Genomic DNA, 22298 nt, shown 5'->3' with positions numbered 1-22298 from the left:
GTTATAGAGTCATAGAGCTTTGAGATGTACAGCATGGAAACAGACCCTTTGGTCCAACCTGTCCATGCCGTCCAGATATCCCAATCTAATCTAGTCCCACCTGCCAGCACCTGGCCCATATCCTTCCAAACCCTTCCTATTCACTGCTCACTGTGAGCCCAACAGACAATCCGACGTTGCATGTGAACACAATTCTGGGCACATTCAGAATTATTCAGCAATTGCTTCCCAATCCCAGAACCGTGTTGATTCCTGAAGAAGGGCTTATGCCCGGAACGTCGATTCTCCTGTTCCCTGGATGCTGCATGACCTGCTGCGCTTTTCCAGCAACACATTTTCAGCTCTGATCTCCAGCATCTGCAGACCTCACTTTCTCCTTCCTAGTCATATACCCATCCAAATGCCTCTTAAATGTTACAATTGTGCCAGTTTCCACCACTTCCTTTGGCAAGTCATTTCATATACATACCACCCTCTGTGTGAAAAAGTTGACCGTGAGGTCTCTTTTATATCTTTCCCCTCTCACCCTAAACCTATGCCCTCTAGTTCTTGACTCCCCAACCCCAGGGAAAAGACTTTGTCTATTTACCCTATCCATGTCCCTCATAATTTTGTAAACCTCTATAATTTCACCCCTCAGCCTCTGACGCTCCAGGGAAAACAGCTCCAGTCAGTTCAGCCTCTCCCTGTAGCTCAGATCCTCCAACCCTGGCAACATCCCTGTAAATCTTTTCCGAACCCTTTCAAGTTTCACAACATCTTTCCGATAGGAAGGAGACCAGAATTACACGCAATATTCCTACAGTGGCCTAATCAACATCTTATACAGCCACAACATGACCTCCTAATCCCCGTACTCAATACTCTGACCAATAAACAAAAGCATACCAAACGCCCACTTCACTATCCTATCTACTTGCGACTCCACTTTCAAGGAGTTACGAACCTGCACTCCAAGGTCTCTTTGTTCAGCAACACTCCCTAGGACCTTACCATTAAGTGTATAAGTCCTACTAAGATTTGCTTTCCCAAAATGCAGCACCTCCCATTTATCTCAATTAAACTCCAAATGCCACAACTCTGCCCGTTGGCCCATCTGATCAAGATCCTGTTGTAATCTGAGGTAACCCTCTTCGCTGTCCACTACACCTCCAATTTTGGTGTCATCTGCAAACTTACCAACTGTACCTCTTATGCTCGCATCCAAATCATTTATGTAAATGACAAAAAGTAGAGGACCCAGCACCAATCCTTGTGGCACTCCACTGGTCACAGGCCTCCAGTCTGAGAAACTATCCGCCGCCACCACCACCCTCTGTCTTCTACCTTTGAGCCAGTTCAGGGCTTATGCCCGAAACGTCGATTCTCCTGTTCCCTGGATGCTGCCTGACCTGCTGCGCTTTTCCAGCAACACATTTTCAGCCCAGTTCAATATCAAAATGGCTCGTATTCCCTGTATCCCATAAGATATAACCTTGCTAATCAGTCTCCCTTGGGGAACTTTGTCGAATGCCTTACTGAAATCCATATAGATCGCATCTACCGCTCTGCCCTCATCCATCCTCTTTGTTACTTCCTCAAAAAACTCAGTCAAGTTTGTGAGACATGATTTCCCACGAACAAAGCCATGTTGACTATCCCTAATCAATTTCCAAATACATGTACATTCTGTCCCTCAGGATTCCCTCCAACAACGTGCCCACCATTGACGTCAGGCTCACTGGTCTATATTTCCCTGGCTTGTCCTTACCACCCTTCTTAAACAGTGGCACCACGTTAGCCAACCTCCAGTCTTCCGCAGCCTCACCTGTGACTATTAATGATACAAATTAATAATGTTAATTAATAGTGTATCTGTACTGTGTCTATAATTCAGTTAAGTTTTCCAATAGTGTTAATTTGATCAAAATTCCCCTTTCTTTGGTTATATTTTAACTACAGTGTTTAAATAAATTGTGTTTTGATTAACATCGAGTAGTTTGACCAGGCACATTGCCTCTGGAACAGACATTTTACATTTACATTAAAAATAAGAAAATGCTGGGTCTTAGCTACCATCTTAAAATATTTTGAGGGGGTTCTGCCCTGTATATAATAAGACACAATGCCCTATTATTGCAAACATCCACATGCATGCACACACAATGCACTCCCCCCCCCCACACACACACACATACACACACAGACACACACACACACACACATACACATGCACACACAGACAATGCTGCAGTTTCTATTCAACACAAGAGGTGATGACCATTCACTGGGTCATTTTGCAGGGCAATGCATTGATCAAGCACAGTCAACCTGCCTGGCTTAAAATGTAAATGGTGTGTGGCAGTTATCTGTCAGACATCATTATCTGGTGAATTCTACATGGCATCACCTCTATGAATCAGAATCCACTTGCTGACCAATCAGCACCCTCCTCTCATAGTGTCTAAATAATGTTTTCCGTTCAATTGATATTTCTTGTGAAGTGTTTTGAAGAGTGCAAAATAGACCGTTTGATGAAATGACTTTTCCAGGAATACTCAAATAAATCAATTCGTAACATGAAATTATGAATTTCGCTGTGAAAATAGAGAATAGTTCCTGAACAGTGCAATCTGCTGTTTATTATTCGATTGCTAACATATAAAATGTTTTGGAATTGAGACTGCCTCTACAGAGTCAATATTTCACCCAGCTGAAACCTGGTGTTAGAAGGAGGCACAGAGTGGTTTCAGGGAACTGCAATCACCTCTTCGTTTTCAGAGTATTGAATAGACGAGAGGGATTTTGTTTTTCCACAGTGACCATTTGGCAAATCCCTACAGTGAAGGAGCAGGCCATTCAGCCCATTGGGTCTGCATCAACTCTCTGAAGGACATCTCACCCAGACCCAGCCCGCATCTCCCATGGCCAATCCACCCTAACCTGCACATCTTTGGACTGTGGGAGGAAACCGGAGCACCCTCACACAGACAATGTGCAAACTCCACACAGACAGTCACCTGAGGCTGGAATCGAACCCGGGTCCCCGGCACTGGGAGGCAGCAGCGCTAACCACTGAGCCACCGTGCCACCCCATGGAGCTTGGTGAGCATATCCAGCCCATGTCTGAGCACAGGGAAGGAGGTGGCAAGGAAATGTCAGGAAAGCCTTACCCCACCTTCTCAAGCCCAGTGCTTTGACAGGATTCGATCTTGGCTTTGATTATTCCTTTATTCAGGACTTGTGATGCTATGTCAGCAAAAAAGGTGGCATTGCAGCTCAGTGGTTAGCATTGCTGCCTCACAGTGCCAGCGACCCTGGTTTGAACCCACTGTCCGCGGCAAAGTTTGCAGGTTTCCCCTGTTTCCTCTGGGTACTCCAATTTCCTCCCACAGTCCAAAGATGTGCAGGTTAGGCGGATTATACACATTAAATGGGAGAATGGTTAAGGTGCCCTTTGGACAGACTCGGTGGGCCAAATGGCCTCTATGCGCTGTAGGGTATCTATGATATGCAAAATAAAATCCAAAAGCAAACACACATGCATACAGTGCCATTACCTTATCAAGATAGAGCAGCACTCTCCCATCCTTGAACTCGTATTTATCGATGTATCTATCGGCTAGGTTTTTTAACTGGAAAGGAAACATTTTTAATTAGCATCATATTGATCTCACCCACTCTTTCCTGAAAGAGGCTGAAATATATGCTCGTGGTGCCCTGGTTCAATAATAATAATCCAGAGTGTTACACTCTTCCTTATCGAAGACCATACAACACAGGAGCAAAGGTAGATAAAGGTTATGGCAGTGAATCGTGAATGGGCTCATTATGACCACAGATGTAGGAGCAACACTAGGCCGTTCATCTCATCGACTCTGCTGCACTATTCAATGAGATCAAGATTGATCTGATAGCCCTCAACTCCATTTTCCTGTGTTTTTCTTCTCCTGCCATAGCCCTTGATTCCTTCACTGACCAAAGGTCTGTCTAAGCCAACCGTGGACATACTTAGGGCAGCACAGTGGCTCAGTGGTTAGCACTGTTGCCTCGCAGTGCCAGGGATTTGGGTTCAATTCCACTCTTGGGGCGACTGCCTATGTGAAGTTTGCACAGTCTCCTTGTGCTTGTGTGTGCGTATTTCCTTTGGGTGCCCCAGTTTCTTCCCACAGTCCAAAAATGCACAGGTTAGGGTGGATTAGCCATAGAAAATGTAGTGGGGTAGGTTTAGGTGGGATGCTCGTTGGAGGGTTGTTGTGGAGCTGAGAGACCAAATGGCCTATTTCCACATTGTGGGGATTCTATGATTTACCAATCCAGTCCTGACAACCCGTTATGGTAAAGAATTCCACAGATTAGCCACCCTCAGAGAGAATTAATTCTGTCTAATCTCTGTCTTAAATGGGTGACTTCTTATGCTGAGAATATGTCCCCTGGCTCTACACTCTGCGACCAAGCTACTCACCAAGTTAAACTCCATAAGAATCACACATATTTCAATAAGGTCACCTCTCACTCTTTGGAACTCCAATCAGTACTGAATCAGTCTACTCAATCTCTCCTCGTAAGAAAATCCTTCTAGAACACAGAACATCTAGAAGATTTGGCCCAACAAGTCCACACTGACTCTCCAAAGAGTCACTCACCCAAATCCATCTCCTTAATCTATAACCCTACATTTTCCATTGCTATTGCACCTAACCTACACATCCCTGAACACTATGGGGCAACTTAGCATGGCCAATCCACCCTAACCTACACATCCTTGAACACTATGGTGCAACTTAGCATGGCCAATCCACCCTAACCTACACATCCCTGAACACTATGGTGCAACTTAGCATGGCCAATCCACCCTAACCTGCACAACTGTGGGAGGAAACCGGAGCACCCGGAGGAAACCCACGCAGATACGGGGAGAATGTGCAAACTCCACACAGACAGTCGCCCGAGGATGGAATCGAACCGGGGTCAATGGCGCTGTGAGCCTACAGTGCTAACCTGGTCTGCTTCCAACACCAGTATATATTCCCTTAGAGAAGGAAAACAGCTTATAGTGTTCTAGCTGGGGTCTGGCCTATATAGTTTTAGCAAGATCTCCTGATTTTTACACTTTTTAAATAAAAGCTATCATTCCATTGTCCTTCTCTATTAGCTACTGAAACTAATTGCTTATATTTTATGATTTATTCAAGAGGACTCCCAACTCCCAGTTTTTGGCAGTCTGTCCCAGTTTAAATAATATTCCGGTCTTCTATTCTTCTGGCCAAATGCCTCCAAATGCATTATTCATGGGCTGGAAGGATATTGATCTGAATCCATAATATCACAAGGTCATGTTACTACAAGCCACTCAGTTTAAGATGTGATGGTGGGGAAATACGTGGAAGCAATATTTAGGGATAAAATCAAAATTCATCTAGACAAATGTGGATTAATTATAAAAACATCAGCATGCGTTCCTCAAGGCAAAATCAAAACTAATGAACTTGCTGCAGATTTTTCAATAGATGGTGGAAGCAGTTCCAATCAAATTTATTGACATGTGAATTCAGTGCAGAATTACACTTCTCAACCCCCTTGAGCCTGATTAATCTGTGTTCCTGTCTAGCCCTGATAACCGTTCACTCCTTTACTTATCAATAATACATTCCTCACTGCTTTAAACAAATTGAAGGACTCTGTTCTTGGCACATTTCGGGGAAGAGAGGTTCAAAGGCTCTCAATACTCCAAGCGGAAAAGAAACATTTCCCTCCACTTTAAATGTGTGAACCCCGATTTTGAAAGAATGATTCTTCATCCTGGCTTCTCCCAGGAAGGAAAACATCCTCTCCACATCTACACTGTCAAGATCCATCAGGATATCATGTCATTAAATCAAGCCAGATCTTCCAGCAGACAGAAGCTTTGTCTGTACAATCTTTCCCCATAAGACAAGCCTCTTAATTTCTTTCCCATTCTTTCATGGGATGAGGGCTTCGCTGGCTAGACCCAGCATTTATTGCCCATCCCTAATTGCCCAGAGGGCAGTTAAGAGTCAAACGCATCACTGTGGGCCTGGAGTCACATGTAGGCCAGTCCAGGTAAGGGTGCCAGTTTCCTTCCCTAAAGGACGTTAGTGAACCAGATGGATTTTTCCCGACAATTAACAATGGTCATCATTCGATTCTTAATTCCAGATTTTGTTTTTTATCGAATTCAAACTCCATCAGGGGAGGGTTCGAACCTGGGTCCCCATAACATTATCTGGGTCTCCAGATTAACAGTCCGGCAATAATACCACTAATCCATTGCCTCCCCACCAGGGAGATTCAATTTTGATTCAATCTAGGTAAATTGCTTCCAGTGAGTAATGTGGTGTACATGGGCTTTGAAATAATCTTTAAAAAGGTCAAAATCAAGAATAGATTTTCAGACACTGCAGGAAACAAAGTCATTCTCTCTGGTCTTTCGCCTCAAATACCTGGAGCAAATGTACCCTGCGCTTGCACAGAAACCTGTTCTGGTTTTGTTCAATGTACTTCTCACGGAAGAGTGTTGGGGCTATTAGGCCTCGCAAAGTATTTGTTGTTTTAACCTGGTGTGTGCTAATGATGGTATGCAGAGCAGAAACTTTACCTTTCAGGACTCTGAACCCTGGTTGTTCACACTGACTGATTAAAGTAAATCAGGTAGCAACCTGATGAAGGAGCAGCACTCTGAAAGCTCGTGCTTACGAATAAACATGTTGGACTATAATTTGGTGTTGCATGACTTTTAACTTTGTCCATTCCAGTCCAGCGGCAGCTCCTCCGCAGGATGGGTGCTTGCGTTTTTTTTGCAGGAAGCAAGCGAGGATGCAGGAAATCTCAAAATAGCACAGCCCGGCCAGGCAAGTTGGTCTGACCTTATTCAAATCGGTGGTTTCGGGCTCGAATCCACTGAGCAGCGAGATGTCCACGATGGCCATTCCAGAGGCTTTTTGGGTCTTGTTGCCGTCCGGCTCATGCCTTTGTGAAATAAAGGACCACATTCTGAATTAGTTTGGGTGCTGGTTGCTGCACTGTGAAATCCGCGTGCCCCCCAGGTGTCACAGGCACGAGGAGAACAACATACACAAAGGTTACCTTAGGAAAGGCAGCCATAGCCATTCAGTCATAGAGTCAGAAAGATGGACAGCATGGAAACAGACCCTTCAGTCCAACCCGTCCATGCTGACCAGATATCCCAACCCAATCTCATCCCACCTGCAGGGACCTGGCCCATATCCCTCTGAACCCTTCGTATTCATATACCCATCCAAATGCCTTTTAAATGTTGGAATTGTCCCAGCCTCCACCACTTCCTCTGGCAGTTCATTCCACACACATACCACCCTCTGTGTGAAAAAGTTGCCCCGTAGATCCCTTTTAAATCTTTCCCCTCTCACCCTAAACCTATGCCCTCTAGTTCTGGACTCCCCCACCACAGGGAAAAGATCTTGTCTATTTACCCTATCCATGCCCCTCATGATTTTATAAACCTCCATAAGGTCACCCCTCAGCCTCGACACTCCAGGGAAAACAGCCCCAGCCTGTTCAGCCTCTCCCTGTAGCTCAAACCCTCCAACCCCGGCAATATCCTTGTACATCTCTTCTGAACCCTTTCAAGTTTCACAACATCTTTCCGATAGGAAGGAGACGTTTTATATCTTTCCCCTCTCACCCTAAACCAATACCCTCTCGTTCTGGACTTCCCCACCACAGGGAAAAAGACCTTATCTATTTTTGGATGCGAACATAAGAGGTACAGTTAGTAAGTTTGCAGATGACACCAAAATTGGAGGTGTAGTGGACAGCGAAGAGGGTTACCTCAGATTACAACAGGATCTAGACCAGATGGGCCAATGGGTTGAGAAGTGGCAGGAGGAGTTTAATTCAGATAAATGCGAGGTCTGTATTTTGGGAAAACAAATCTTAGCAGGACTTATACACTTAATGGTAAGGTCCGAGGGAGTGTTGCTGAACAAAGAGACCTTGGAGTGCAGGTTCATAGCTCCTTGAAAGTGGAGTCGCAGGTAGATAGGATAGTGAAGAAGGCATTTGGTATGCTTTCCTTTATTGGTCAGAGTATTGAGTACAGGAGTTGGGAGGTCATGTTGTGGCTGTACAGGACGTTGGTTAGGCCACTGTGGGAATATTGCGTGCAATTCTGGTCTCCTTCCCATCGGAAAGATGTTGTGAAATTGAAAGGGTTTGGAAAAGATTTACAAGGATGTTGCCAGGGTTGGAGGATCTGAGCTACAAGGAGAGGCTGAACAGCTTGGGGCTGTTTTCCCTGGAGCATCGGAGGCTGAAGGGTGACCTTATAAAGGTTTACAGAATTATGAGGGGCATGGATAGGATAAATAGGCAAAGTCTTTTCCCTGGGGTGGGGAGTCCAGAATTAGAGGGCATAGGTATAGGGTGAGAGGGGAAAGATATAAAAGAGACCAAAGGGGCAACCTTTTCACATAGAGGCTGGTGTGTGTGTATATGGAATGAGCTGCTAGAGGATGTGGTGGAGGCTGGTAGAATTGCAACATTTAAGAGGCATTGGATGGGTATATGAATAGGAAGGGTTTGGAGGGATATGGGCCGGGTTCTGGCAGGCGGGACTAGATTGCATTGGGATATCTGGTCGGCATGGACGGGTTGGACCGAAGGGTCTGTTTCCATGCTGTACATCTCTATAACTCTATGATTCTATTTATCCTATGCATGCCCCTCATAATATTATAAGCCTCTACAAGGTCGACCCCTCAGCCTCCGACGTTCCAGGGAAAACAGCTGCAGCCAGTTCAGCCTCTCCCTATAGCTCAGATCCTCCAAGGAGAAAGTGAGGACTGCAGATGCTGGAGACCAGAGTTGAAAAGTGTGGTGCTGGAAAAACACAGCAGGCCAGGCAGCATCTGAGGAGAAGGAGAATAGACATTTCAGGCATAAGTCCTTCTTCAGGATTCTCCTGATCCTCGGAAGCTGCCTGGCCTGCTGCGTTTTTCCAGCACCACACTTTTCAACGCAAATCCTCCAACCCTGGCAACATCCTTGGAAATCTTTTCTGAACCCTTTCCGGTTTCACAACATCTTTCCGATAGGAAGGAGACCAGAATTGCACCACTCAGTTATCACTTTCTAAACCGAGGTCCAGCACAGCGCGAGGGGAGTGGGTCCTGAAGCAGCAAGCAGGCAGCGAGTCCTAGGCAGGGGGAGACAGTCCTGGACCTTACCCTTAGAGCAGCTGAGTGCTGGGACCAAGCTGACTGGAACTTCGGAGTGGAGCGGGGATGGCTGTTGGACTGGGGTCTAGCCCGGGTGGTCAGACCAGGTGTGGAGACCCCGTGCTGAGCTGCTACATTGCAAAGGTTCTTTGAAATTTTTTAACCTGACTGTAATGACAATCCTTCAATGTTGTCATATTTCTAACTTTTTTTTTAAACTCTGAAAAGTAATGCAGCTACCTCTCATTCCTCTGTTTTATCCAAGATTTGAATTTAGGATCTTGTACCTGAGATGATACCACAAAAGAAGCTCAATAGACAAATTTTCCAACAACACAAAAATAAGCAAATTGCAATGAGGAAACAATAACGTTACATAGGGATATATATAAATTAGGAGAGTCGGCCAGAATGTGGCAGATGGAGTTTAACGTGGATAAGTGTGAAGTCATGCATTTTGATCAGAAAAATGGGATGGAGACCTATTACCTAAATGGGAAGAGGCTTTGGGATTCTCCTATACAGGGGAATCTGGGTGACCTTGTTCATGAGTCACGGAAAACTAGCATGCAGATACAGCAGATAATAAAGCAAGTGAATGGGATGTTGGCTTTTGTAGCGAAAGGAATAGAATATAAAGGTAGGGAAGTATTGTTGCAACTATACAAGACAGTGGTCTGCACCTGGAGTATTGGTGCACTTCTTGGTCTCCTTATTTGAGGAAAGATGAATAGAAGGCAGTTCAGAGGAGGTTCGTGATATCAATCCCAGAGATGAGGGGTTTGTTTTGTGTGAATACAGACTGTACAGTATAGGCTTTACTCTCTGGAGTTTAGAAGAATGAGGGGAGATCAAATTGAGGTATTCAAGATGTTAAAGTATGTGGATAAGATACATGTGGAGCAGATGTTTCCACTTGTGGGGCATTCTGGGATGAGAGGTCACAGGATAAAGGTACAACAAATTTAAAACAGAGTTGAGGAGAAACTATTTCTCCCAAAAGGTTGTGAATTTGTGGAATTTGCTACCCCAAAGTGAAGTGGATGTTGGGGCAGTGAATAGATTTAAGGAGGAGTTAGACAGATTTTGAATTAATAATGTGTTGAAACATTATGAGGAGCAGGCAGGAAAATGAGGGTGAAGAACATATCAGCCATGATCGAATGGCTGCGCAGACTCGATGGACCGAATGGCCTAATTCTGTCCCTATACCTGATGAACTTATTGCAAAAGCTTTTCACTGCACTCCTACAATGGATTACATGTGACAATAAAGGCTATTCCGTTTTAAACCCTGGGCAGATAGGATTGGCACCGAGCTGTCCATCTAAGTGACACGTGTATCACTATTTGTTGATTCTGCAGTTTATTTCAATGAACAAAGATCAAAGTACTATTAACAATCATTTATTAGCTCCATTGTCAACGCAACAATTAAATGGATTGACAAAATATATAGCGGGATTCTGCAGAATACATGACAGCTCATTGCTCATATCATATTGTTGAAATTCAGTTTTTTAACCACCCTGTTTCAATTTAATGTCAGAGCGAGTATGATTTTTATTTCAAATGGTACACATTATGTTCTGCGTTGTATGAGTCACTCACCATGCACACACTTCATAATATATTGTTGTGTCTTTCTCAGGATCTAGGACCTGTCTTCTTGCCCGGGATCGAAGATCAAACCAGTCAATTTCGCTCAGGGGTTGATCGGCTGGGACAAGTTCTTCATAGTCTTCATAGTTGTAATCTGGAGCTTTGGTGACAATAGTAAAATAATTCTAAAATTGGAGAATGATTCAACAGAGAAGAATTGCTTTTGTAAATCTATCTGCTCTGCTGCTCTTTCTAATAATTCCTTTCATGATCTTTCTGTCAAGTATTAATGAGTTCCCTTTGAAATTTGCTTCACATACTCTTCCAGGCAGTGCACACCAGATCACAATAAAGTCCCAAAAATACAATAAATTTTTGCTCCACTTTGATTTCTTTTCTGAAAATTGCCTGAAAACTATCTCCGTTCGACATCAATCCCTTTTACACTGCCAAAGAAACATTTCTTCTTACGTACAGTGCAGGTAATTCTTCTATAACATAATGGTTGCGTTCTTGTGCAATCCCGCGTTGTAGAAAAATCTTGCTTTCGAAACAGTGCTTAAAGTGTTGGTGATGTAATCGTGTTTCAGTCAAGACACGTTTTAAACATTCCTGCTTTAGAAAGTGTCCTCAATTTGTCCATCGTGTTACAGCGGATTCACGTGAATGAAAAGCACATTATAGCAGAATGACCTGTACAGTAACCATTCATAGTGCTGAGCAACACAATATGACTTCCCTCTAGTCACTGCCATTCTCAAGAGATTTGACCTCCATTTTTACAGTCTATGCAAACATCCCTCTACTATGCGAACATTTCAGTTGTTCTGTCCTGCACTTCCTGTATGGCCTGTGAATATTCCTGAAACATGGTGCTCATATTGGATAAAATATTTCAACTAAGGCCTAACCAATGCTTAACCAAAGGTTTGATGGAAGATCCTTGCCTTGTGCTCACTTCCTCTTTCACTACTTGTTCTGCCACTGTCAAACAATTGCAATGCCTGAGCTCCCTTGTTTTGCATCTATTTAGATTAGATTCCCTACGGTATGGAAACAGGCCCTTTGGCCCAACAAGTCCACACCAACCCTCCGAAGAATAACCTACCCAGACCCATTACCCTACCTCATATTTAGCCTTGTCTTGGCAATTTAGCATGGCCACTTCACCTGACCCTACACATCTTTGGATTGTGGGAGGAAACCCACGCAGACACAGGGAGAATGTGCAAACTCCACAAAGACAGTTGCCCGAGGTGGGAATTGAACCAGGTCCTTGGCACTATGATGCAGCAGTGCTAACCATTGTGCCCAATTTCAACTCTATTGTCTTCCTTAATTCTATCCAGTAAATGTCGCACCTCTCTTGGCATATTTCATTTCCATTCTGCTACTCAGTCTGCCATGATGTCTATGTCTTGCTGAGGTCTATTACTGCCCCCCCTCACTATTTCGTGCCCTCCTGAATATCCATCTATTCATTCAATGCTTGTAAGCCAGGAAAACATTACATTTCCTGTGACCAGTTTGTGAATTCCTGGCCTGACTCTTCCAGCTTCCCAGCCAAATTCAACCCTACAGCTGTGATGTGAAACTATAGGTGTTGTTTCAACGATATTGAATCCAACCTTAGTTACAGCAATGAGCACTTGGGAAATCTGCAAGATCCGATGGGTAAAATCACATGAGAAAATGAACATCAGAGATGGTTTTGTCTAATTGCTCTACTGTTATTATTTAAGGTAGGCACAGATATGATGGGCCAAATGATCACTTTCTATATGGGTGGCATGGTGGCTCAGTGGTTAGCACTACTGCCTCACAGCACCAGGGTCCCAGGTTCAATTCCAGCCTTGAGCGACGTCTGTATGGAGGTTGCACATTCTCCCTGTGTCTGCATGAGTTTCCTCTGGGTGATCTGGTTTCCACTCACAGTCCAAAGATGTGCAGGTCAGGTGAACTGGCCATGCTAATTTGCCCACAGTGTTAGGTGCATTAGCAGAGGGAAATGGGTCTGAGTGGTGACTCTTCAGAGGCTCAGTGTGGATTTGTTGGGCTGAAGGGCTTGTTTCCACACTGTAGAGAATCTAATCATACTGTAGCCTTTTCTCGATACATGCCTTACTATCGTGCTTTAGTATTTGAATCCATTGTGATAAATATAATTTCTTTTCAGCATTAAAGTTTCTAACTGTGTTTTTTAATTGCTGAGAAAGGAAAGGACATTAGCCAGTTAGAAAATTCACTGGAAATTAAAAATTTAGAAGTGTAAGGTTAGAAATGCTCACTGAAGCATTTACTACAAATAGATATTTGACTGACTTATGCTTCTCTGTGTGAGATTAAAACTGTCCAGATCGTGTGTGTAGATCTGAACTGATGGTCACTTCCCACAAACTGACTGTGAACAGAAATGATCAGCTCCCTCTGAAACAATGTAGCACCTTTCAAAACCAAATGGAAAAGGATGAAATCTATAATTGCATTGATCAATGGTTATTATTATTTAGGACAAATGATGACACATGTGATTCAGGAGTTGGAAAAAGGAAGCTTGAAGTAATTTTATGAAGAGCAAGGCATGTGCTAACAATGAGTAAATTCAAACTTGCTAACAGGAATAGAACATAGAACATTACAGCGCAGTACAGGCTCTTCGGTGCTGACCTGTCATACCAATCTGAAGCCCATCTAACCTACACTATTCCATGTACGTCCATATGCTTACCCACTCATCATACATTTGCTCCATTTCATTGTATACCTAAGTATGGGCAGAGAGGAAAGATCTATGGAAGAAAATAGAAATGTGGATCCTAAGACGCATGCTAAAAACAATCCAAATGCAGTAAGACAAATGAAGAGGTCTTCGTAGGAGAAAAGGCAAAATTAACTCTTAAAACGTGATACAGTGTTGTGTCTATTTGATTAGAGCTGAAAAGCTGTAGATAATTCTTTCTAAAGAACAACATGGAAGTCAGCAGAAAGAGACGTTATAGAGTCATGGAGTCAGAAATCGTGGAAACAGACCTTTCAATCCGTGCTGATTATAATCCCAAACTAAACTAGTCCCTGCTGCCTGCACTTGGCCCATATCCCTCCAAACATTTCTTCTTTACTCATTGTTAGCACATGCCTTGCTCTTCATAAAATTACTTCAAGCTTCCTTTTTCCAACTCCTGAATCACGTGTGTCATCATTTGTCCTAAGTAATAATAACCATTGATCAATGCAATTATAGATTTCATCCTTTTCCATTTGGTTTTGGAAGGTGCTACATTGTTTCAGAGGGAGCTGATCATTTCTGTTCACAGTCAGTTTGTGGGAAGTGACCATCAGTTCAGATCTACACACACGATCTGGACAGTTTTAATCTCACACAGAGAAGCATAAGTCAGTCAAATATCTATTTGTAGTAAATGCTTCAGTGAGCATTTCTAACCTTGCACTTCTAAATTTTTAATTTCCGGTGAATTTTCTAACTGGCTAATGTCCTTTCCTATCTCAGCAATTATTTATGTACTTATCGAAATGTCTTTGAAATGTTGTAACTGTATTCATATTCACCACTTCCTCTGAATGTTCATTCCACCTACGAATCACTCTTTGTAAAAAAATTGACCAGGCCTTCTTGAAATCTTTCTCCCCCCACCTTAAAAATACCCCTCAAGTCTTGAAATCCCCCACCCTTGGGAAAAGACACCAGCCATTCACCTTATCTACACCCTTCATGATTTGATAAACCTCTATAAGGTCATCCCTCAACCTCCTACACTCCAGTGAAAAAGGTCCCAGCCTATCCAGCCTCTCCTTAGAACTCAAACCTTTCATTCCCGGACAATCCTGGTAAATCTCTTCGAAATCCTCTCCAGCTTGATAATATCCTTCCCATAACAGGGCAACCTGAACCGGACCCAATACTCCAGAAGGGACCTCACAATCTCAGCATGACGTTCCAACTCCTGTACTCAAAGGTCTGAGCCATGGAGGCAAGTGTGCTAAATGCTGTCTTAACCACTCTGTCAATGTGATGCGAATTTCAAAGAATTATGTACTTAAACCCCGAGGTCTCTCTGTCAGATGTGGGATGTCACAGATGAGCTACCGTGGACGCGTGAAGATGGAGAAAGACAGATGAGAGTGACACTCTGTAACAGCAGATCTCCGGGAAGCAGCAGCTACACATGACAGCAGTACAGCAAACAACCATAAAAATGCAAACATGTATCTCCAATAACTGGTCCATGCCTCCTCAACATTGTAAGATCCCAGCGCATTTGATGCAGTGAGAACAATGTGGGGTGAACCAATACTCACCCTCGTATTCCACCTTCCCTTTCACTGTAACCTCAAGCCTGAAATAATCACATGTATTCTTGGGCTCGGAGATCAGCAGGTAGGATTTCAGAAACTGCAAGTCACAGAAAGAAACACGGGGATTGTTAATTATCGCATTTTGCAAAAGGAAGTTGGCAATAGTGATGTGTACAGGACCTTGGCTGCCATTTTCAGTCTGTGTACTCAATTTTCAATGGGTTAAAATTTTCCCCACGGTGTGTATGTGTGCGCGTGTGTGATTGTGTGTGCGTGTGTCTATGTGTGTGTATGTATGTGTGTGTGCATGACTGTGAGAGTGTGTGTATTTGTGTATGTGTGTGTGCGCTTCTAAGGGAAGATTTTTTTCTGATTGCAATGTGTCGGGGTATTGTTAAACTGGGACGGAAATTGGCCTGATTAATAAAACAAAATACATCCTTAATCAAACAACAACAAAAAAACCTATGAGGTGATGGAAACTCCTTTCAAAGTTTCATTCCTTGTTGGAATGTCAAATTTGTCTTTTTTTAACCAGCTTATGTTTAAGGTGAGTCAAAAAGTGTGATGCTGGAAAAGCACAGCCGGTCAGGCAGCATTGGAGAGCAGGAGAGTCGACGTTTCGAGCACAAGCTCTTCATCTGGAATGAGAAAGGGCTTATGCGCGAAATGTCGATACACCTGCTCCTCGGATGCTGCCTGACCGGCTGTGCTATTCCAGCATCACACTTTTTGACTCTGCTCTCCAGCATCCACAGTCCTCACTTTCTCCTTATGATTAAGGTGATACCTTTTTCCTCCTTTATTCAATCATGGGATGAGGGTGTCACTGGCTAGGTAGCATTTATTGCCCATCCCTAATAACCCAGAGGGCAGTTAAAAGTCTACCACATTGCTGCGCGTTTGGAGTCACAGGCCAGACCAGGTAAGGACGGCAGATTCCCTCCCTCAAGATAATTAGTGAACTAAATCAGCTTTTCCGACAATGGACTCATTGTCATCATTAAACTCTAAATTCCAGATTATTTAAAAATCTAATTCAAATTCCACCATCTGCAACGATGGGATTCTAACCTGGGACCCCAGAACCTGGGTCACTGGATTAACAGTGGCCATTTCCTCCCCTTCTTTGTGAATGTTTTGAGCCAAGTGTTCTTGATTTTTCCTTCCCTAACATAATTACGGATTAAAAGAAATGGAAAATACATTCTGAGAAAATGAGAAGCAGAAAGGAAATAGACAATAGTCAAATGCAGCTCCTGTGAGTAGAGAGGAATATTGAGCGATGTCCCATAGGTCTCTGTACTGGATACTCTCCAGAATAAATGATTTAAAAATTAATATCAGTCTTCGTTGCATCCAGTTCATCACTAAGGAGGAGGCAGCGAGGAAGCTGAAAGGTCTGAAGATGGATAAATCACCCAGACCAGATGGACTATACCCGAGGGCTCTGACAGAGATTGCTGAGGAGATTATTGAAGCATTGTCGGTGATCTTTCAGGAATCACTGGAATCAGGGAGGGTGCCAGAGGGCTGGAAAATGGTGAAAGTAACATCCCTGTTTAAGGGAGGGAGGCAGAAGATGGGAAATTATAGGCTGGTTAGCCTGACCACAGCCGTTGGTAAGATGTTAGAGCCCATTATTAAGGATGAGATTGCAGAGTGCTTGGAAGTGCGTGGTAAAGTAGGGCTGAGTCAGCACAGCTTTGAGTCAGCACAGCTTTGTCAAGGGGAGATTATGCCTGACAAATCTGTTAGAATTCTTTGAGGACGTAACAAACAAGTTAGACAAAGGAGAGTAATGGATGTGATCTATTTGGATTTCAGAATGAAAGGACAACCTTTGGAACTGAGATGAGGAGGACTTTCTTTAGCCAGGGGGTGGTGAATCTGTGGAACTCATTGCCGCAGAAGGTTGTGGCAGCCAAGTCACTGAGTGTCTTTAAGACGAAGATAGATAGGTTCTTGATATGTGAGGGGATCAAGGGTTACAGGGAGAAGGCAGGAGAATGGCATTCAGAAATGCATCAGCCATGACCAAAAGGCAGAACAGATTCAATGGGCCGAATGGCCTAATTCCACTTCTATACCTTATGGTCTTATGGAATAGATTGTAATGTAGTGAACGGGGAGCTGATTGCTTACTTATATCATGCCTTATGTGCTATCCTGTATTATATTGGGCATGCAAAATCAAAATGCTCCTGGCCAAGCTGAAAACCCCATTGTTTGATCATGATATTTGGCAACAAATCAAATGATGGCCAGTGTGTCAGAACACCCTGAGACAAGACAGAGGTGCCATTGACAGACTAAACACATTTACTCACACTCAGCGTTCCAGTTCCTCTACCCTTAACTTCGATGGTGATGTTGTACCCAAGTGGGAACTAATGAGACAAAATACGTTACATCTTCTGTTAGATCATTTATCATTCAATAGACACTGTCTTCGACTTGGTGTTATTATGAGCGCAATACACATGAAATAAACTCTGCTACCATTCAGTATCTGCACTGTTTTAAACACTTGTTGAATGGCCTTTGCTAAAATTTAACCATAGCCAGACTCTTTTTCACACAGACAGTGGCTCGTGTGTGGAATGAACTGCCAGAGAATTCGAATTAGAATTAACTTTATTGTCACAGATACTCAAATGAGTATGTGCTGCCTCTTACAGTGATACCTTTGGTATAAAGGTACCCAGGTATAACTTCTTCAGTTACAAAATCTTAGAAAATAGAGAAATAAAATGTCCAGCATTGCAGAAATAAAAGTTCAAAACAGCGGTCTTCCAACCCATACTAAACTGGCCCCTAGCTTCACTGTGGGTGCAGGTACAGTTGCAGCATTTAAGTGATGCGGAATGAATCATAGAATCCCTATAGTGTGGAAAAAGGTTCTATAGCCCAACAAGTCCACACCGACCCTCCAAAGAGTAACCCACCCAGACCCATTCCCCTCCCCTATTACTCTACATTTACCCCTAACTAGTGCACCTGACCTACAGATCCCTGAACACTATGGGCAATTTAGCACAGCCAATCCACCCTAACCTGCATAACTTTGGACTGTTGGAGGAAACCCACACAGACACGGGGAGAATGTGCAAACTCCACACAGACAGTCGCCCGGGGCTGAAATTGAACCCTGATGCCTAGCGCTGTGAGGTAACAGTGCTAACTGCTGAGCCACCACGTGTATAGGAAAGGTTTGGAGGAATATGAGGAATACAGGAAAGTGGGATTAGTTTGGTTTGGAAACATGGTCGACGTTGATTAGTTAAACCGATGGGTTTGTTTCCTTGCTGTTTGATCCTGTGACTCTATTTCATTCATTGCTTGAATCGATTTTTTTTTTAACTGTGCACTAATTTCTCATATAGTACAATATTGACTACATTTCAAAAACGTCCTGGCTGTGGAGAGCCTATGGATGACTTGAGGATGTAAAGTATGTTATATGAATGCAGGCAAAAGTGAGGACTGCAGATGCTGGAGATTGGAGTCAAGAGTGTGGTGCTGGAAAAGCACAGCAAGTCAGACAGCATCTGAGGGACAGGAAAATCAACGTTTCGGGCTAAAGCCCTTCATCAGGCCCTTCCATATGAATACAGGCCAGAGGTGGTAGTTGAGTCACTGAGGTGTGTGGTCTGGAAGTATGGTGGGTATTCATGGAGTGGGGTGTTGTGGTTAGGGGTGTGTGGTCCCAGTGCCAGGGACCCGGTTTCAATTCCAGCCTCGGGCGACTGACTGGTGTGGAGTTTGCACGTTCTCCTGTGTCTGCCTCAGGTGCTCCGGCTTTCTCCCACAATCCAAAGATGTGCAGGTCAGGTGGATTGGCCGTGTGAAATGCAGGGTCACAGTGATAGGGTAGGGATGTTGGTCTGGGTGGGACATTCTTCAGAGGATCGGTGTGGACTCAATTGACTGAATGGCCTGCTTCCACACTGTAGGGATTCTGTGGTTGAGAGGGTGGCAGGGTTGGTTTCTGCTGTTAGTCTCTGAGCCGCACCAGAAATTAACAGCAAGACAATACTACAAGTACTCGAAGAGAGTGGTGCTGGGAAAGCACAGCAGGTCAGTGGAATGCCACAAGGATCAATGCAGATCCTTTTGTCATTTACATAAATGATTTGACATGAGAATAAGAGGTGTAGTTGGTAAGTTTGAAGATGACACCAAAATTGGAGGTGTAGTGAACAGCAAAGAAGGTTACCTCAAGATTACAATGGGATCTCGATTAGACGGGCCAATGGGCTGAGAAGTGACAGATGGAGTTTAATTCAGATAAATGCGAGGTGCTGCATAGGAAAGCAAATCTTAGCAGGACTTATACACTTAATGGTAAGGTCTTTGGGAGTGTTGCTAAACAAAGAGACCTTGGAGTGCAGGTTCATAGCTCCTTGAAAGTGGAGTCACAGGTAGATAGGATAGTGAAGAAGGTGTTTGGTATGCTTTCCTTTATTGGTCAGAGTATTGAGTACAGGAGTTGAGAGGTCACCTGGGGTGGGGAGTCCAGAACTAGAGGACATAGGTTTAGGGTGAGAGGGGAAAGATATAAAAGAGACCAAAGGAGCAACTTTTTCACACAGAGGGTGGTACGTGTATGGTATGAGCTGCCAGAGGAAGTGGTGGAGGCTAGTACAATTGCAACATTTAAGAGGCATTTGGATGTGTATATGAATAGGAAGGGTTTGGAGGGATATGGGCTGGGTGCTGGCAGGTGGGTGTGGATTGGGTTGGGATATCTGGTCAGCATGGATGACTTGGACCGAAGGGTCTGTTTCCGTGCTGTACATCTCTATGACTCGACGAGGTCAGGCAGCATCTAAGGAGTAGGAGAGTCGACGTTTCGATTATAAGCCCTTCATCAGGAATGGAGCTCGCGCTCGAAACGTCAACTGTCCTGCTCTTCGGATGCTGCCTGACCTGCTATGCTTCTCCAGCGACGCACTCATCAACTCCGATCTCCAGCATCTGCAGTCCTTACATTCTCCTAATACTACAAGTATTGTCCACAGGTCCAACTCTCTGAAGCTGAGGTCTTTTGATTGAATCTTCACCTTTAACTCGTCCTGTAGCAACGCGTTGTCCTCCTGTATGTTGAGAACTTGTTTCGTCATCTGAATTGGATGGCTGAATGTGAAATGCAGGTTCAACGGTTCTGGCTGAAAAGTAACGATACTGTACTCGGACAGAGCTTCCAGGGCGACCACTGTATCCTTCCGGGAGAGCAGAGACAAATGCATCAATTATTTGTAATCGACCTGTTCATTTAGATACAGTCTACACTTCATTTCGATGCAGTCCCTTGGCTTCACACCCTGACATGGACCCAGACTTGCTGTCTCAGAGATAGGGACATTGCCACTGCATCATGAGACCCTTAAAAAGAGAACATCTGACATCATCTGTCCAGCATTAAGCAATGGATAATTTATCCTGTTCCAGATATGAGTATCATTCTCTAAACTCCGTGCAGGAAGCACTCATTAGACAGGGTCCACAGAATGCCTGTAATTACCCACGTGTTAGTGAATCCTTATCGGTATGAACAACCACGGGCTCAGTGGTTAGCACTGCTGCCTCATGGCACCAGGGACCCAGGTTCGATTCCAGCCTCAGGTGACTGTCTGTGTGGAGTTTGCACATTCTCCCCATGTCCAGGTGCTCTCGTTTCCTCCCACAGTCCAAAGGTGTGTCAGTTCGGGTGAAATGGCCATGCTAGGTTGCCCATAGTGTCTAGGGGTGCATTAGTCAAGGGTAAATATAGAGTAATAGGGGAATGGCTCTGGGTGGGATACTCTTCGGAGGATCAGTGTGGACTTGTTGGGCCAAAGGGCCTGTCCCCACACTGTAGGGATTCGATGGATTCCAGTTGAAAGCTAATTTGGTGTTTTTAAATTCATTCACAGGGTGTGGATGTTATGAGCCAGGGTGGCATTTATTTATTAACCAAGGGTGACCCAAAGGGCATTGAAACATTGCTGTGGGTCTGTAGTCACATGTAGGCCAGACCAGGTAACAACTGCAGTTTCCTTCCCTCAAGGATATGAGTGAACCAGATGGGGTTTTTCCTGACATCATAGTCATCATTCAAATTTCAATTCCAAATTTTTTATTGAATTCAAATTCCACCACCTACCAGGGTGGGGTTTGAATACTGGAGCCCCCTGGAACTTTACTTGGATGTCTTTCTCTCTCTCTGTCTGGATTGATAGTCAAAACAGAATACCATGGGACCATTCCTTCCCTGTAACCATGTTGTTTATTTTCCGAATTCTTAGGTTTTTCTCTGCCAGCACTGAAAAAGCTGCATTGAGGTTTTGGGCAAGTGTAAAGCTCTAGTGTATCAGATATCACTGTGACTTCAGTGTCCCCCGTGTTCTTCATTTGTGGTTGTAACTGCAATGATTAAGCCGAAAGTTCCAATTGGTGAGGCTGGTCAACATTAGTGCATCCTAGGGGGTACAGAGAAGGTACCAAAACCGACATGTGAATTGTAGAGGGGGACCCACACTAAATGGGCTGCAGTATTTACAAGAAGGTAGCTCACCACCACCTTTCGCAAGGCATCTTGAGAAGGGCAATAAATGGTAACCCAGTCAGCACACACAGAGGAGCATGGACAGGATAAATAGACAAAGTCTTTTCCCTGGGGTCGGGGAGTCCAGAACTAGAGGGCATAGGTTTAGGGTGAGAGGGGAAAGATATAAATGAAACCTAAGAGGCAACTTTTTTTTACACAAAGGGTAGTGTGTGTATGGAATAAACTGCCAGAAGGAGTGGTGGAGGCTGGTACAATTGTAACATTTAAAAGGCATTTGGATGGGTATATCAATAGGAAGGGTTTGGAGGGATATGGGCCAGGTGCTGGCAGGTGGAACTAGATTGTTAAAAATCACACAACACCAGGTTATAGTCCAACAGGTTTAATTGGAAGCACACTAGTTTTCGGAGCGACGCTCCTTCATCGATCGTAACACAGAACTTATAGCAAAAATTTGCAGTGTGATGTAACTGAAATTACACATTGAAGAATTGATTGTCTGTTAAGCCTTTCATCTGTTAGAATACAGTGATAGTTTCACTTCTTTCATGTATAAATCACAAAACCCTTTTTTTAAAGCATTCTCGGGTTGGCTAGAATGCAACTTTAAAAAAAAGGGTTTTGTGATTTAT

The 22298-nt window shown here is 43.9% G+C and overlaps 1 protein-coding gene across 2 annotated transcripts in view; it reads right to left on the bottom strand.

The window, feature by feature from the left end:
- LOC122541325 (complement C4-A-like) overlaps window positions 1-22298 on the bottom strand; it is a 155384-nt gene that overhangs the window by 22745 nt on the left and 110341 nt on the right. For both annotated transcript variants that reach the window (XM_043677991.1, XM_043677992.1), the window contains exons 30-35: window positions 20180-20338; window positions 17444-17503; window positions 15117-15210; window positions 10809-10959; window positions 6867-6969; window positions 3540-3614 (exon numbers count right to left, since the gene is read on the bottom strand). In XM_043677991.1, coding sequence (XP_043533926.1) covers window positions 3540-3614; window positions 6867-6969; window positions 10809-10959; window positions 15117-15210; window positions 17444-17503; window positions 20180-20338 — 642 coding nt within the window. The remainder of the gene's footprint in view (window positions 1-3539; window positions 3615-6866; window positions 6970-10808; window positions 10960-15116; window positions 15211-17443; window positions 17504-20179; window positions 20339-22298) is intronic.

Source organism: Chiloscyllium plagiosum, chromosome 37, assembly GCF_004010195.1.
Source record: "Chiloscyllium plagiosum isolate BGI_BamShark_2017 chromosome 37, ASM401019v2, whole genome shotgun sequence".
In the NCBI taxonomy this organism is placed as follows: Eukaryota; Metazoa; Chordata; class Chondrichthyes; order Orectolobiformes; family Hemiscylliidae; genus Chiloscyllium; species Chiloscyllium plagiosum.
The sequence above is the reverse complement of the archived record's forward strand: the minus strand, read 5'-3'. Positions and strand labels throughout refer to the sequence as shown.